This window comes from Pteropus vampyrus, unplaced genomic scaffold, assembly GCF_000151845.1.
Source record: "Pteropus vampyrus isolate Shadow unplaced genomic scaffold, Pvam_2.0 Scaffold19, whole genome shotgun sequence".
NCBI classification, from domain to species: domain Eukaryota; kingdom Metazoa; phylum Chordata; class Mammalia; order Chiroptera; family Pteropodidae; genus Pteropus; species Pteropus vampyrus.
Genome location: NW_011888800.1, coordinates 9,829,449 through 9,846,289, shown reverse-complemented (window position 1 = coordinate 9,846,289; position 16,841 = coordinate 9,829,449). Strand labels below are relative to the sequence as shown.

The 16,841-nt window shown below is 47.6% G+C and overlaps 1 protein-coding gene, 3 non-coding genes and 1 pseudogene across 8 annotated transcripts in view; 3 read left to right on the top strand and 2 right to left on the bottom strand.

Annotated features, from left to right (window-relative positions):
* Positions 1–1,931: 1,931 nt before the first annotated feature.
* LOC111736459 lies at positions 1,932–2,050 on the bottom strand (annotated as a pseudogene).
* A 1,744-nt stretch (positions 2,051–3,794) lies between these two features.
* TRNAH-GUG lies at positions 3,795–3,866 on the bottom strand. Its single transcript has one exon. It is a non-coding gene; the product is annotated as a tRNA-His (tRNA).
* A 649-nt stretch (positions 3,867–4,515) lies between these two features.
* TRNAH-GUG lies at positions 4,516–4,587 on the top strand. Its single transcript has one exon. It is a non-coding gene; the product is annotated as a tRNA-His (tRNA).
* A 1,523-nt stretch (positions 4,588–6,110) lies between these two features.
* TRNAH-GUG lies at positions 6,111–6,182 on the top strand. Its single transcript has one exon. It is a non-coding gene; the product is annotated as a tRNA-His (tRNA).
* Positions 6,183–11,823: 5,641 nt separating this feature from the next.
* The window catches only part of SHF (Src homology 2 domain containing F), a 21,817-nt gene continuing 16,799 nt past the window's right edge, over positions 11,824–16,841 (top strand). For all 5 annotated transcript variants that reach the window (XM_011355051.2, XM_011355050.2, XM_011355054.2 and 2 more), the window contains exon 1: positions 11,824–12,338. In XM_011355051.2, coding sequence (XP_011353353.1) covers positions 11,841–12,338 — 498 coding nt within the window. In that variant the 5' untranslated portion in view covers positions 11,824–11,840. The remainder of the gene's footprint in view (positions 12,339–16,841) is intronic.

Here is a 16,841-nt window from a genome sequence, read left to right as displayed (position 1 = left end):
CTTCCAGGGGAAGGAGAAAATGCTCACAGAAACCATGTCTTGACATGATCATCAACAAACTCAATTATTATTAATAATAACAGTTAACCTTTACGGAGTGCTTACTTGGTGCCAAACTCTGAGCTAAAGGTCTTTCATGCTTTATTTCACTCGATCCTCCAACCTCCTATGAGGTAATTACTGCTTTTTAAGCCCCTATCTTAAAAAAGTTGCAGCTTAGAGATGTTAAGCAACTTTCCCAACTGCTGTTAAGTAGAAATCTTAGATATGAATCCAGACAGTAGGGTATTTTCTCAAGTAGAGTCCAAATCCCCAGTCAGCAGGTACCAAACTTGCCCCCTGGCTCCCCTAAAGCCCCAGAGGGCACTGATAGGGCATTGCACAGTTGGGGGACTGATTTAGCTCCTCAGTTCATATCTTCTCAGAAAGTTGTTCCAGTTCCTGAAAAAGCCTTCCACAGTAGTGTTACAATGAAGATAAGTGTAATTCAGCATTCTACTAAAATGAATTAAGATAACTAATAATACAGAAGGATCATCAGGCTGGCACCAGCTTTGAAGTACAGACTCCACCTATGATTCAGTCCATAGGCTGTGTTCTCAAGAACTTTTCCAGGTGGACAGTCTTCTGACCCTGTGGCCTAGAAAAGTGGAACATGCCTGCAAGAAAGATGGAATGGGACAATTGCTGCCATCTCGCTTCCCTCTCTCCCTTCCATCTCAAAAGCAGTCCCAATCCAACCCTGTCCAAGGAAATCACTGTCCTTGTCATCTTTATGAGAGTAGGAGAGAGAAATGGCATCCAACCTGGTTCACAAGGGAGCATAGAGAGGAGGGGCCATGCCTGAGACATGTACTGAAGAAGGACAACACACATAAATGGGAAGCCAGCAGTCTTTAAAACTAAAGCCCCTTCTCTCTTTCCCTTTTTCTCCATCCTCTGTCTTCTTCTTCCCAGCCTGATCAAAACCTGTTCTCAGGAAAGGATCTGAAATCAGCTGCCTTACTGGGAACAAAATCAAGAAGTACCTATGTGGTTTCCATGCCCTATTAAAGGGCTTTTAAGAATCAGTGAGCAAGTCAGGGAGGTAGGCTTCATCTTGTTCATGATTAATTCTCCGGTGCCTACATCAGTCCCTAGATCCTTAAACTTTGTTGAAAAAATCATTTTGAAGGCCAGGGAATCCTTCTTGGGACTCTAAAATCGCACACCCCTTGGCCCTGGGCTGTGGGCTACAGGTGCTGGACAGAGCTTCCAGCCTCTGCATTCGACATCCACTTCCTAGGGTGCAGCGCCTCCTAGTGGAAATCTAGGGCTTCTGCCTCTTCCCTAGATGCCCCCGCAAACATGGGCCCTTCCGAGACTCCACTCCAGATTTTCATCTTCTCATCCTCAAAATCTCAATGTCGCCCTCATTGATGAGGCCTTTTAGACTTGGGCAGGTCCCTGCTAGTAACCCCCAGTACTCACAAAATGAACAATAAGTCTCCATTAGAGCCAGGTAGCTCCTCTACACAAAAGCGGCACATCTCAAACTTTAAGGTGTAGATGCATAATGTGGGGAAGCTTATAAATTACAGTTGTCATCTTCAAGGTTTGTTCCTTGAAGTTTTTCTTCTCTCTTTCCTAGTGCTGAGACCTAAAGAAGAGCTTGACTTGAAGTTGGAAGGGGTGGGGAAAGGGCCACACTTCCAGAATCAGAAACTACAAAACGTGGGTTTAAAGCAAGAGGTCAGTGGAGGAGCGTGCTGACTGAGTGTTCAGAGAGGGTGTTTCGGAGCAGCAGGTGAGGGCATCCAAGATCAGGGTCTTTAGCTCTCAGTTTTGCCAGCCCAGAAACTCCATTTTGTCAGTGCGCCCGAAGACTCAATAGAAATGAATCATACTAACCAGATTCTTTTTCTTTTTTCCTTTTTTTTTTTTTTTTTTTACACCTACAACACCTGGTCTTCCTAGGTGGTCTCCCATCCAAGTGCTAACCAGGCCCGACCCTGCTTAGCTTCCGAGATCAGATGAGATCCAGCACGTTCAGGGTGGCATGGTCATAGACCTAACTGATTCTTAAGAGTGTAAATCTACAGTAAGAACAATTAAGCTTATTCAAAGCAATGTTCTTCCCTGCAGGAATGTCTACATGGGCAGTCAAATCATTATCAAAAGTTGATTTTGTGGGCCTGAAATCAGAGCAAGGGGAATCGAGTGAGCTCAGAAAAGGATATGAAATTTTAGTAACTGGATGCACCCATCTCCAGGATAATTATATAATTGCCAAGAAAGTCAGCAGTCGGAAGTGCAGAAGAACACCTTCTCCTTCTGTGACTCTTGCAACCAGGAATTTTCTGTTTAGCTTCCTTAAGAGCGTTCCTGCCCTCAGAATACACTTTTGTCACCTTGGATAGATGTGAATGGCTAGAGTGGGTTACCTCAGATCACTATGTTCATGGGTTTTATTTTCTTGTTTGATTGTTTTTACTCATAGTACTGTTAGAGAGTGCCTACTCCAGACTTTCTTCTCAGATTCTGAAAGCAGACTTTCTCCCCAGATTCTGGGAGTACCAAAGCAGCTGTGGCAAAGGTGTGGGTACAGGGCCAATAGGGTAAAAACTAGAGCCTTTCCTTGCTTCTAACTCTGATACCTTATTCCAGCCTGCAGATTTAAAAAGCTTCAGTGTAGTTATTTGGTAAGTGGTCAGAGGATGAAAGTTGTCACATTTCTGTTGGCTGGTTCTTTTTTTGCTGGCAATGTTGATTTCCTGTATAACAAACTTTTAAATCAGTCATCCAAAGTCTGGCAGTTTCTCAGGCTCACCTCATCCCATTTTTGTTCTCTCATGGTCTGAACTTTCTTATTGTGCATCTTTAAACTTGTCAAATTTAGGAAACTGGCAGTGGGGAGACCTTGGAAAATTACAGTCCTTCACAGTGTCTTGCTCTTACACGCTGTTCAGTAAGTCTTTGCCGATAGTAAAGGGAGCACAACCACACTGCAATGTCCATCTCTCCCAGGAATGTTTCCTGACTTGCTTTGCCACCACCCAGGTCCCCTAGGAGCAGCTACAGAGGCTCATTCCTCACTAAGTCCTACCTAATTCCCTCCTTGACAGTGATACAACTGCTGCCAGCAACCTGAGAGCAAAATCCAAAACTTACTTCAATTTTGTCTAATGGCAAGTGACAGACCTAAATTTATTGAGTTTGGATTTTTTTTTTTTTAATGCTCATAAAACAAACATGAAATTTGCTTTAAACCCTAGGTAGATTAGGAAAAAATCCTCAAGGAGAAAACACCTTCTCACCTAAGAGGTGGTGGAGATGGAGACCACAAACTCATAAAGTCTCCTCATGGTGGCATTGGAAACCAGCCCCTCCAGTGCAGTCATATTTTCCACTTGCCACAGTGTTAGTCTACTCTGAACTCTTCTAACCCTTAATAAATGTTTGCATATGGTTCCTATAACCCTTGAACTCCAAAGTACTGAAGTTTCAGCCAGCGTAAGGCTTTTTAGAGAATGCAATATACGATTTGGCCCTTGATAGGGGCCAAATGAGGAAAGAAGACAAGTACCACACAGAATAACATCCTAGGACAAACCAAACATGTAATGGGGAAGATGACGGCTGGCCAACTCAATGGCAGATGAAAAACTACAAAGAGAAAGTCTCAGAGCTTATTTTTTGCCTGTTATAATTTAGCCTCTGATGTAAAGTCAAGTGGCAGATTAGGTACAATCACGAAGAGGGATGAGGCTTCTCAAATGTAAAAGGACGCCCTTGCCGTGCCATTGTTCCCACAATGCCGTGACTCGGATTCGAACCGAGGTTGCTGCGGCCACAACGCAGAGTACTAACCACTATACGATCACGGCGAGCTACCGGGACGCCACGAGGAGTGGCTTACCGACTATCATCCTTGTCTACAAGACCGCCATTCTAGCTTTCTGAAATTGTCAGCCGGGTCCCTCGCAACATCGCGCTAACTCCGAAGCAGAGTAGGGATGCCGTGGACTCCCCAGTCAAAGTCTCCGCTGGTCCTCCACACGGACCGTAAAAGAAATGACGCAAAAGTGCTTTGCAAACGAAAGGACTCCTATGATTCCGAGTCTACGACTGAGACTCTCACGTAGCTTGTATGGATGTGAGGCCCTGGGGTCGTCCAAAGGTGGCTCTGAGTCCTTTTACATACACCGTGCTAGCGCTCACTCTATCTGAACAGATTCCGGATGAAAATGGGGCTGTCTCTTAAATTCTAAAGATCAGTTCTGACCCACCCGTACACACTACTTCCTTCGAGACGCTGGTGAAGGGGAACCTCGAGCGCAGCCTCCCGGAAGATGAAGCGGCGGGATTCCGCCCGCGGGCGAGCGCGGACTGAGATCAAAAAAGCACACACTCACAGCAGCAAAGTTAGAGATCGGCAAGAACAAGCAATGACAAGTCAATGACATCTTAAGGGGTGGGGCTTTGAACACAGAAGATTTCAGGCAGGAGCCACACTTTTCGGATCTCCAGTAGCTCGCCGTGATCGTATAGTGGTTAGTACTCTGCGTTGTGGCCGCAGCAACCTCGGTTCGAATCCGAGTCACGGCATTGCGAAAGCAATGACACGGCAGGGGGTCTCATTTTACCGCTCTGCTTTGTTTTATCTCGAGTTTTTAACAATATCCTGGAAAATGGATTCCAATCTTCTTGCGACAGCGAGAAACAACCTTTCGCCAGCTCTGTCTGAACTGAACATCCAGCAAATATGAGTTCCCAGTGACTCTCGGGCTACGCCCCTTATCGTTTTTAGGGACAAAGCCCAGAGCATTCACAGGCTTTTTAAACAGACACATGTACGAATTTCCATGGGAGCACTGGAAACGGACTCCAAATAGGAAGGAGAACGCTTCGCAGAGTAGGTAACCTCTTTGAAGTAGCTCTTGAAGGCAGAAAGGGAATTTGTCAAGCAGCCAGGATAATCTCTTGTGCAAAGGCTTAAAAAACTGTGGTAACTCCTCTTTGTAAATCTTCTCTCTTCGCCCCTTCACGACGCCCAAAGGCCCTGGCCTCACAGGTAGTAGGCTCTTCTCAAGGACCTGTTGAGTGAATGAATGCAAGTAATTAGGGAATGAGAAACTACACTGAGGGAAAGCCACGGGATGAGCTGGAAAAGGTAGCCGAATTTTCCTGCAGTCTGGGGAGTGGAAGTGAGAGGCGGAGTGGTAAAAGGATTCGTATTTAGCAAGAACCCTCTGCAACTCTGTAGGATGTGGGAGGTGATGAGAGCCGATGACACTGGAGAGAAGAGTGGTCACTGTTGATTCACTTGTTAAAACAAGTGGCAAGTTCTCAGTTTAGCAAAATGCTACTGCCCGCTGGGGGCTCGGCCTGGTTCTAGAAGCCATGGGGGCGGGAGCACCGATGATCAAAAAAACAAAAACAAAAACAAAACCCGGTCCGGGCCCTGATGGCGCGAGGGGTCACAACATAGGTGGTCACTGGGTCCGGTGGGAGCGCTGAGGAGAGAGGAGTCAGGGTCGTCGGGGGAGTAGGAGGGACTGTAAGGAAGTGGGTGTTGGGGGGAAGGGAACGGCAGGATGAGATGCGTTCATTGAGTCCTTTCTACGTGGCCACTTGGGTTCTGGGGGCGTCTGCATCCTCCGCAGAGGCTGCATGGGGTCTCCTGGGAGAATCAGCAGAGAGAAGAACCCCCAAAGAGCGCTTCTTGCGGGCCCAGGGTCGCTCGAAGGGTCTCCCGGGTACAGGAGATGGGCACCCTCCAAAAAATGGGAGTTACACCGGTTGTAAACACTCTTAGCTCCGGCCAGTCCAGTCTCTGGGTGTCCAAGTGGTCTCCCCTAAACTTTCACCTCATTCACATGGAACCCACCCTTCCCCACTGCATCACCACCATCTTCTGTGGCTCATGGACCAAAACAGAAGCGAATCCAAGCTACTAACGAGAACCCAAGCAGCTAACGAGAGCGCAATGCGCCTGCGCATTCTCAGACTCGGTCTTAGGCTGGAACCCCGCCCCATAGGCGGGCCTTTTGGTGACGTGCAGAATAGGAAGGCCTATGACTATTGAAGAGGACACTCAGAAACCTCGAGTCCCAGGGCCTCGGTAGCTCGCCGTGATCGTATAGTGGTTAGTACTCTGCGTTGTGGCCGCAGCAACCTCGGTTCGAATCCGAGTCACGGCATTGTGGGAACAATGACACGGCAAGGGGCCTTCTCTTTTTAAATCCTTTTCCTTTTCTTTTCCCCCAGTCAATAATACTTTATATCGATCGGAGCTCACTTTTCTTGAAATAAACCACTACACATCTCTCTACCTTGAAAATTAAGCCGCCTCTAAGATAGCCACCTCCAGTAATTCTCATTTAACTCTCTGATAAAGCTTCAGATCAAACAGTTCGAAAATTGGCGTCAGAATCGTTCTCCTACACCAGCAAAGCAGCGTCCTTGTGACCTTGCAATTTTTTTTCCTTTTCATGCATTTTTTAAAAATCGAGTTGTTAATTTCTAAAGAATACATGTGCACAAGTCCTGTGAAAAGTAAGTCTCCCTCTCATTCTTCACTCCATCCGCCAATTATTATTGCCAATTTCCAGTATATCTTTCCTGACGGTCCTTGTATAAACAAACACATTTATGTATATATGTATGCAAATATATTCCCCTTGCTTCTTACATAATACAAACGACCTCTTCTCTTCTTTCGTCTCAAGTAAGACAGAACTTGAGGCGATAGATTTGCACTAGTAGGCAATCTCCCTTTACATGGAAAAGTAAACATATCAAGAGGGATTCTCCACCCCCTCACACACACACACACTCCCTCACCCACCCCCCACCCTGTCCTTTTCCTCCCCAGGCCCTGGCTACCCGCTGTGAAGGGTGGGGGACATCTTGAGTTCATAAGATAGCCGGGAGGGATTCCTTAGAATGTCCACAAAAACCTTTGGATGGGAGCCTGAGCTCTGTTGGAAAGCAGCTCTATTTTGATCTCAGGTTGGAAGGACAAGGATGCATCCTGGGTTTGGAGTTGACTGGGTTTGGAGGAGGGACTTGACTTGGTAATCCATGTGGAGACCACCTGCTTTCATCTCTCCCCAAGCTTATTGTCAGGATCTAACTGAACCACAAACCACTGAAGTTAGAAAATTCAAGTTCATCAAAGCCAAAACTGAATCTTACTATGTTTGTGTTCCAAGCATGTAGTCTTTCCATAAATATTTGAACAGAGGTATCTTATGTAGTCCATAAATGAATTAAGTGGCCCAGTTTGCTTTATGGTTGCATCTTAAGTTATAATCTTTCAACATGAAATAAAGTTATTTTCATATCAGACAAATAGAAAACTTAGCCCAAATGAAGCTCCATCTACATTCAGAACCTCCAAAAACAGAGTGCATATGTGAATGTACTAGAATATGTTTGTTCTCTCAAGGTTGTAAACAGAGAAGGGCCCAAGGTAAGGCAAGGACCAGACTTAGAAGAAGGCAAAACCCAGAAGAGATCAATGCTCAGTACAAGACTGGACATCCGAAGTCAGGCAAATGGAAGTGAGGACACCTCACTCAGCACCCAGTAAGAAAAATGAAGGCTAAGGATTAGGCCTTGAGCATGCACATATTTAGGAGGTTAAGGGAAGAAAAGAGGATGTAGACTGAGAGAAAGGAGGAGAACAAGAATAGTGTCATTTCAAGGAAAGTTTGGAGAAGGATTCAAGCACAGAGGTCAGTAGAGTCAGGTGCTGCAAAAGAGAAAGAAGAACAAGAAAAAGTCATTGGGTTTGACACTTAGAAGTCTTTGTTGACTTTTAAAACCTTCCATGAGAGCAACTGAACAATGTGTATCAAGAGTCAGAAAAAAACATATACTCTTTGCCCCAATAATTCCACTTTTGGGAATCTCACCAAAGGAAATAATTCTAAACTTAGAAATGTTATCTGCATAAAGATATTTGTTACAGAGCTATATAGAAGGGAGGGGAATGGAAAGAGCCTAAATTCTCAACAAATAAAATGCTGAACTAAACTATGTTCATTTGACGATCTATTAAAGTCGTTTTTAAAGTATAAAATCAACTTTTAAATATCATTTTGAACTAAAAGGAGTAAGACTCCCTTAAAGAAATGACTGATTGCAGGTTCAAAGCAGGGGAAGTACAAGTTGAGTCTGGAATATCTTGTGTAAGAAAGCTAGTAAGTGCTTAAAGATTGATGGGACCTAGTCAAAACGACCTAGAAGCCTTCTGAAAAGTCTCCTATTGGACAAATTTCAGACAATTTGAGCATCAAAAAGAATATTGATAGTAATGGATTATATCACACTGAATAAAAATTTTTGAGAGCATGGAGGGAGAGATGAGAAAAAAAAAAAAGAAAAAAGAGGAGGAGGAGGAAGAAGAAGAGGAGGAAGGAAAAGAAGGAACTCTTTTACAGAACAATTCCAGATAATATCAGAAGAAATGACATAATTAGACATCACGATTTTACAATCCCAGTGTAATAGCAAATGTAAGCATAGATCATCATAAAAGCTAAAACCACTGGGTAAAACATTGTTGGGAGCAAATAGTTAAAAGGTCTTAGGACATCACACCAGAACTTACTTTAAGTTGTAAAGTGAAGAGATGTGATGAACTCCAACTTAACCAACTAATCAAGCCTAGTATCACCAATAAAAGAACAAATGTGCACTATTGACCTGCCATTGTGACACCCTGGAAAGTCCACAACATCTTCTATGTAGTGGTCTTTTCAAAACTAAAAGTCTTTTCAAAAGTGTTTAACCTGAATATAATTATGAGGAAACTATGGAAAAACCCAGAATGTGGGACATTCTACATGACAACTGCGCCCAGAAGCTTCAAAATTATCAATATCATGAAAAACAAACTAGCAAAAATAAAATTGGGAACTGTTCATGATTAAAAGAGACTAAAGAAACTTAAACAAATAAATGCAATTAAGGAAACTTGATTAAATCCTGAATTGGGACAAAAAATATGTTTATAAAAGACATTTCGGAGTGGAATAAAAATAATTTAATATAGACTGTATAATAGATAATACTATTGTGATAATGGTCTTATGGCCCTATAGAAGAATTCTTTATTCTTAGGAAATGGCTGCTGACATATTTAGAGTTGAAGTGTCATGATATTTGTAACTTGCAATAAAATGGTTAAGGAAAAAAATGGATAGAGCAAATACGGCAAATTGTTAAGTAGTGAATCCAGGTGAAGTGTGTACAGATTTCGACAGTACTTTCTTTGAGCTTTTCTGTAGGTTTGAAATTTTTTTTAAAAAACTTGGAAGAAAATAAAATTTACATAATAAAAATTGGGAAATTATGCAATGTTTAGTAAGAAAATAAGGACATAAAATTGTATATACCACAATTATAGCTATATAAAATAAGAACATGAGAAATTATCTTTATTCATTTCAATATTTGTTAAGCTCTTGCCACATGATAGGCTCTGTACTAAGTGATGGGAACAACCTGTCCCCCTGATTCTACGGTGTGATGCTTGACATGCTTAACATGCAAGACTTTGGATCTGGTCAATGCCACCCAAGTATCAGAGGAGTATTGCTATGACAGCTTCGCCTCTGTAATCTTGGTTCCTAGAAAACTGCCTGCCCCCATGAGGTGCTCAATAGTGCCTGCTTCTAGGAGACCACACTTTCATGAGGAAGGAAAATTTATTAACAGATAATTTAAAACAAGATTAAGTACATGGTGCACACAAAGTATTACAGCTTTTTAATTATTGTCTAAACTCTACCTTAATGCTATCCTCCCCCCCTCTTCATCTAACTTTATTTTCTACTCGTCTCCTCTATGAATTCTCCCTTTCTTTATGGCATTCTGATTCCCACCTCAATGCCTTTACTCAGCTCATGCTGACCTCCTTGCTTGGAATGACCTTTCACCCCTTTGCTTCGCCTATGCAAATCTTACTCAGCTCAGGTGCACCTTCTCCAGATCTCCATGAAATCTGTCCTCTTTTGTGCAGACTTGATTGATTCCATTCCTCTGAGCTGTATTTCTTAAACATATGTGGCTTCATTTATCACCTACCATTGTAAGCATTTTACATTTTCAAAGCTTATTCATTTCCATCATCTCCTCTAATCCTTACACAACAATCATCATGCCCTTTGCAGATATAAGGAAAGTGAGGAGCAGTGGCACTGAGTATCTTGCCCAGAGATCTGGCTAGAGCCTGCAACTCTTGGACTCTGGAGTCAGACACCTGGTGATTGAGGAGAACCTTCAATATGGATTAACTGGACTATTCTTCTGGTATTTATTTCTATGTCAATTTTTAAAACTGTATATTTTTACAATGAGCACATGTTATTTTCTCTATTATACTTCATGAAGTCGGGCAGAATATCAGATATTTCAGTATTTCCTACAGCCCTGCTACTCAAAGTGTGTGAGGGGGACCAGCAGCATCTGTATTACCTAGAAATCTTTTAGAACTACAGTCTGGGACCCCACCCAGCTAGACCTACAGAATCAGAAACTGCAATTGAACAAGCTCCCCAGGAGATTCACGTTCACATTAAAGTTTGAGAAGCACTGTCCTATAACACCAACTAGAATATGCATAAAGCAGAAATTCAACAAATATTTTGAGACCTGGGGTCCTGGGAATCCTAGGGGATTCTAAATTTTGCCATCATGTCATTCTCTACTCTCCCAGCTTTGAGTCCCCTTCCTATTGGGGTCTCATATGGCTCTTCGCTCCCTCAGAAGACAGATACGAGCTTAAGAGTGAGGGAGGCACTGAAGCAGTGCCCAAGGGGATGATGGTGACGTGAAGCTGGTACCTTCCCAGCAGAGCCAAAAGCAAATGTCGATGTCTGCTTCAGGGCTACAACATTTCTGGGGAGAAATTGGCTTTACTTCTAAAACAAAAATGCCTATCGCTTGAGCATCCGAGCTTCGGAAGGATAAGGGGTTTGTGATAGACAACATTGGAACTGCTTCTAGACTTGATTTATTGACTTATCTGTTTCTATTCTGTCACTAATCTGATTGACAATGAAACCTGGGATGTGACTCAAAGTGATTTCTGCGTGTGCGCACGCCGCATTCAGTCAGGGCCCAGTGGGCCTGCTCGGAGCAGTTGCTCCTGTAGATGGAAGGCATTTGTGCAAGGGCTGTTTGCGTGTGAGGAGGACGTGTGTGGAAACGACACTGGAGAAGTGGGTGCCTCTAAGGAGTTGATTGTCTGTGATGGGAGATGTGTATTCCTGGCATGGGAAGGAATGCGGGTTCGTGTTTGTGCGGTGTGAGCAGTGGATGGGAGGAGGTAGGTGGAGCTCCCATGGGAGGTGGTAGTTACAGACACATCTTAGGAACAGTCCCTTTTCTCACCCTCCCTAGCTTTTCCTCCTAGGATATTATTTACCAATTAGGGGGCCTTCGGGGAAGAGAGAGGAGGGTTGGGAACCTAGGAATCTGAAGGCTCCACTCCTGGCACCGCGCGCAAGCTGAAAGCTGGGGAGGGAGAACAGATTGGGACAGGTGAGCCCCCGCAGAAGCACGTGTGGCGACACGTGAAGAATTTATTCTCAGTCCAGGAGTGGCATCACCTGCCCTGGGGTCGCCCACTTCACTTCTCGTGAGCCCACCCGGCTGGAAGCCCACGCCTCTCTTCTCTGCGGGGGCAGGGGAAGGCGGACAGTGTTAGGGAGCGGAACCCCGCCCCTCTCTTGTTACGGACGAGCCCCGCCCCCTCCCACCGCCCCACGGAGCTCCGCCCCCGCCCCGCCCCCGCCCCCGCCCCCCGCGCGACCACAGCGCTCTCCTAGCTCAGTCCCGCTGGCCCTATGTTACTGAGCGGAGCTCCTCCAGCGGGCTCCGGCCCGGGGTCGCGGGCGCAGGGGAGCACGGGGGGTGGCCCTGGAGCGTCGCGCCGCGGCGCCGGGGGTACGGGAGCTGGCCCAGGAGGGGGCGGCAGTGGCGGAGTGGCCAAGTGGCTCCGGGAGCACCTGGGCTTCCGTGGCGGGGGTGGCGGCGGAGGCGGGGGCAAGCCGGCGCCCCCCGAACCGGACTACCGTCCCCCCATTCCCTGCCCGGCCGCACCCCCCGCGCCACCCCCGGACATCTTGGCCGCCTACCGGCTGCAGAGGGAGCGCGACTTCGAAGACCCCTACTCCGGGGTGCCGTCCGGCTCCGCTGCCCTAGCTAGCCCCGCGGTTCCCGGCCCCACGCCGCCCCCGCGCCACGGCTCGCCGCCCCACCGCCTTATTCGGGTCGAGACCCCTGGCCCCCCAGCCCCACCGTCCGAGGAGCGGGTGTCTGGACCTCCCGCCAGCAGCGACAGGGTGAGTGCCGCACCGGGAGGGGGTACCCAGGAGGAGAGGTGGTTGGAGGTATAGGGCTTTCGAGAGGGACAAAGGTGGCCTGGTCGGGACCGGGCCCCTCCGTGTCACGGTTCCTGGCGGACATGATCTTAGTCCCAGACCCTGGGGCTCGGAGCCTTCGTCCACCTTTGTTCAGATTCTCGACCCACTAATTTGGGACGTGCGCCCCAAACTCTACCTCAGTCCCCTATTATCGCCCCAGGACTTGGTGACCCTCCCCCTCCCGGGCTCTGCTCTCCTCATCGCAGCCCCGCAGAGTCGAATCAACCGGCCTTTTTCTAACGGGATTTTAGCCCGCCTTCCCTCCCCTTTATGGCCTTTCTGCCCTCTGGGAGCAGCCTCTCACTCCCCTTTGATCTCTGACCCCTCCCCACAAGGCAGAGCCTGCTCAAAGCTCCACTTGTCTCCTCCTCTGGGAGCTCAAGCATCTTTGCAGGTGCTGAAGCCCCGGGAAGGAGGCGAAGGCTGGGGTTTCGCCCCTTGAACATAGCAAGAGCTGGCCTTTGCCTCACCCGGTGGGACTAGAGCGGCTGGACTGTTGTTCTCAGGAAGCCAGAACCGGCAATACGCAGCTCTGCACCAAGGATGCTGACCTCTGAGGTCCAGGCAGGCCCACTCCTGCACTCCTTCCCTTTTTCTCCCAGGTGTGGGGACAGTCAGTGCTCAGAACCTGTTGCCCAGAAGGGGCTAAACAGCTGATCCCACTCCTCCTTTCTTTTGGTCTCCCTCTCCGTGGGTCCATTCAGTGGGAGGCTAGTGCCTTGGTGGATCTGCAGGCTTGGGGTAGAGAGGAGAGCCGGGCATTCACTGTTCCAGAGAACACCCGCTGTGCCTTAGAGGGCCCTGTTGGAGAAGCCAACCCCTGCCCAACCCCAGTTCAGCCTTATTCCTCGTGACAGCTGAAAGCCATCCGTAGGCCCCTCTAGCCCCAAATTCTATGACAGTGACTCTATAGGCCAGTCAGGCTCTGTTGTCCCTCCTCACTCAGCCCTGGGAGCTCAGCTTTGGGGCTTACTCCCCTCTCCTCAGCAGAGAACATAATTTTATTGGATTGGAAAGCAAAGTTGCTGTCCGAAGCCACTGGCTCCAGGTTTGAGGTTTTCAGCTGAGAGAGCGCTATTCTGCCCAATTTCCTGGATAAGAGAGATATGTCAGGGTCAGAGCAGAAGCCTCAGGAATGTGAATTATTTTTCCCCTAGTTCCTGCCATGGAGCATTGCTCCCCTCTTGGGCCAGGATCTTTAGCCTGCAGAAGGAGAATGTGCTTTCTTTACACATCCTTAGTCTCCTCTCCTTTCTCCTCTCCATCCTGCTGCTAGGTGATGTGACTCATGGTGGTGTTGGCAGTGAGGCAGAGAAAGTATTAGGCCTTGTTTTTACTATTGACCAGTTAGTCTCCTCCCACTGACCACTGCCCATTGGCATGTGGGCCTGAGTGGTCCCTGGCCCTCTTCCTCTCTGCAGCATCTTGGAATGGCTTAATAGGCTGCCCACCAAGCTGTGGGCTCCACCAGGACAAGGACGGTTTCCTCCTCATGGCTGCGTCTTCTGAGCAATTGACAGAATGCTTGGCATAAAGAGGGGTCCATAAATACATCCCGAATGATGACTGTCCATTGCCAGGGTGACTCGAGGGTCAGAGGTTCCCCTAACTAAAACTCCCCTTGTACATTCCCCCTCAGAGACCTCCCAAGGAAAGGGCTGTACCCACACAACCACACAGAGATCCACAGCCTCTTCTTACTTAGGGCATCCATGCCTCACCCTGGATTGGCTCTGTGATCTATGCGCTATTCAGACCTTGGGGGTCAAGAGGTGTCTGAGTCCTTTGTCAGCAGCAAAGACCAGAATGAAATCCAGCAGGATCTCCCAGGAGCCACACAATCTGTGGTTTCTTTACTGGGCGTGATGAGAACGTTAGGATGCCATCCAAGCTGGCCCAGGGGCAGGGATGCTATTTCCGTGGACCCTGACCTGGGGCCTCCCACCATTCAGAGAGAGCAGTTCTAACCCTTTAGGAGCAGAACTGGGGGCCCTTAGGAAGAGCCCAGATGAGATCCTTGAGCCCCTTACCCTAAACCCAAGTGTCAGCACATGCCTGCAACTCACACAGAGTTGCTGCCCCTGGTTGAAATGGCCTGGCCCTGGCCCCTGAGGCCACGCTGAGCTGGTGTTTCTGTTCTGTGTGGCTGCTTTCTCCCTATTCTCTGTTCCGCCTCCTCTCAGCTCCTCAGGTCCTCTTGGCTTGTTGCTTTTGGGTCACTTCCTGAGGTGAGATAGAGACTGTGTGCCTTGGGGTTGGCCAATTTCTCTCCTCCTAGAGCCCACTGACTGGTGCTGGGTGGGTCGTGAGGTTTGATGATATAGGTAAAAATGCTTCTGTGATAAGCCAGACAGATTAAGGGGAAATGAACTCAGTGAGCGTGGGGCAAGAGAAAACAGAGACTTAGAATCCCAAGAGGCCCAGGGGACTCAGGACCATTAGCCTTCTTCCCATGCACGGTTCTGGCTGCTGGCCCACCCTGAGACCCACTGCTACAGCTGGCAGGGGTACAAGAGTGGCCATCTGGGCAGGCCTGGCAGGGCAGGTGTGGGAACAGCAGGAGCTGCACCCTGCACTGGGCAGGCACACAGGGCCTCGCCATCTGGCTGCAGGAAGAGCTCCATCATGGTGCTGGGTCCTATTTGGCCACCAGGCCACGCTCTGCCAGAGGAGTCAGAGAGCTGAGCCTTCCCTTGCTTTGCTCCCTTTTCTCAGACCTTCAGTATGAAAAAAGCTGGTCTAGGAAAGGGGGATGGGGATGGGAAAGGGGCCCTGATTGGATGAAGCTTTGAGCTGCCTGTGACCATCTGCACAGTGTGTCCTTTGCCTTCATCATGCCAAGATGTGTGTGTGTGTGTGAGTGTGTGTGAGTGTGTGTGTGTGTGTGTGTGTGAGAGAGAGAGAGAGAGAAAGAGAGAGAAAGAGAGAGAAAGAGAGAAGGGGTGGGGAGGGAGAGGTGACATGAACAATAAGGCAGTCAGGCACCCTGAATGAATTGAAACTAGGACTCTTGTTCTTAGATTATGGAGGGGCTTCTGGGGTTCATGAAATGCCAGAAATTGTGCAGATATTTGAGTACATGAGTATTTTTCTGGAAAAAGGCTCACAGCTCTCAGATTCTCATAGGGGTTCACAGGGCCCCAAATATTAAGAACTTTAAAAAAATATCTATACCTCATAGATGGTATCCACATGGACTTGGATCCTCCAGGCTCAAATTTTAGAACAAGTAAACATACAGGAAAAGTATAGTAAAGTAAAGGAGATATTCAGTGTCTAAAGTTGAATAAGCCTGTCCTGCAGTTAGGAGGGCAGGTAGGGGCCCTCCCTTAGTCAGTGTACATTGAGTATTTGTATATCATTAAGTGACACCTAGGTGCTAAAAGGGACTCACCACCCAAAAGACCTGGTCCTTGACTTTTTTGAGTTTGCTCGTTTGCTTTAATTTTCCTTGTTATGACTTCCACAGAGTCTGGAGGTCTGATCTGTTTATCTTATACATGTCTTCCAATGGAAATAGAGGGAGAAAAGAAGGTACCAGATTAAGACACCTTTATGGACTGGTTAGACCTCTTAACCCCTTGTGGCCTGGACTAGTCCTCTGTGCTGCTGTTGGTGCTTTGAGGAGAGCCGAGGCCTGAGGCCTGTGGAATTGTGTGCCAGGCTATCCACTCTACCCAGTGCCACCTCCTCACTGCAGCACTCACTCCCTCTAGAAGACATCTGTTGGCTTGGCCAGTGACTCATAGACACCTCAGCCCTTGTGCTCCGCCCTTTGGGAGCCAGGAACAATTGGGACCCTATAGACCATGGATGGGGGCAGCTGGTTGGGGCCTGGGCTTGGAGGGGGTACCCGCTGCCCACTGCAGTTGCCTTCACCACAGAACCAGTGTGATATTATGTGAGAGCAAAGGTGGGGCCCAGTCCCTATAAGCAGTGAGCCTGCGGTGCCTCCAGAGACTGGATCCCAGATGTGAGACTTCACAGCACTTCCAAGTGCTTCAATCTTTTGGAGCTTGTTCTGTGTCTCTCACTGTGAGCTCCTGGAGGACCTAGGAGTTTGGTCTTTTCATCTTTAATAACATAATGGCAGACACTTACCGAACACTGACCTTGTGCCTGGTACCATTTTGAAGTGGCCGACATGTATTAGACCAGTTGATCATTACCATAACCCCATGAGGAAAATTCAGTTATTATCCCTAGGTTGTGTGTAGGGAGACTAAAGCACAGAATGTCGAGTCACACCTGCATGGTTTCACAGCTGGTAAGTAGGAGAGCCAAAGTCCACAGCCAGGCAGCCTGACTCCGGAGTGGCTTCAGAGTAGCTGCCAGCACCATGCCAGGGGACCCTTGCACTTATGGAGAGGAGTCCAGCAGAGAAGAGATGTTCACTAAAGATTTGCTAATGAGAAAGGAGAC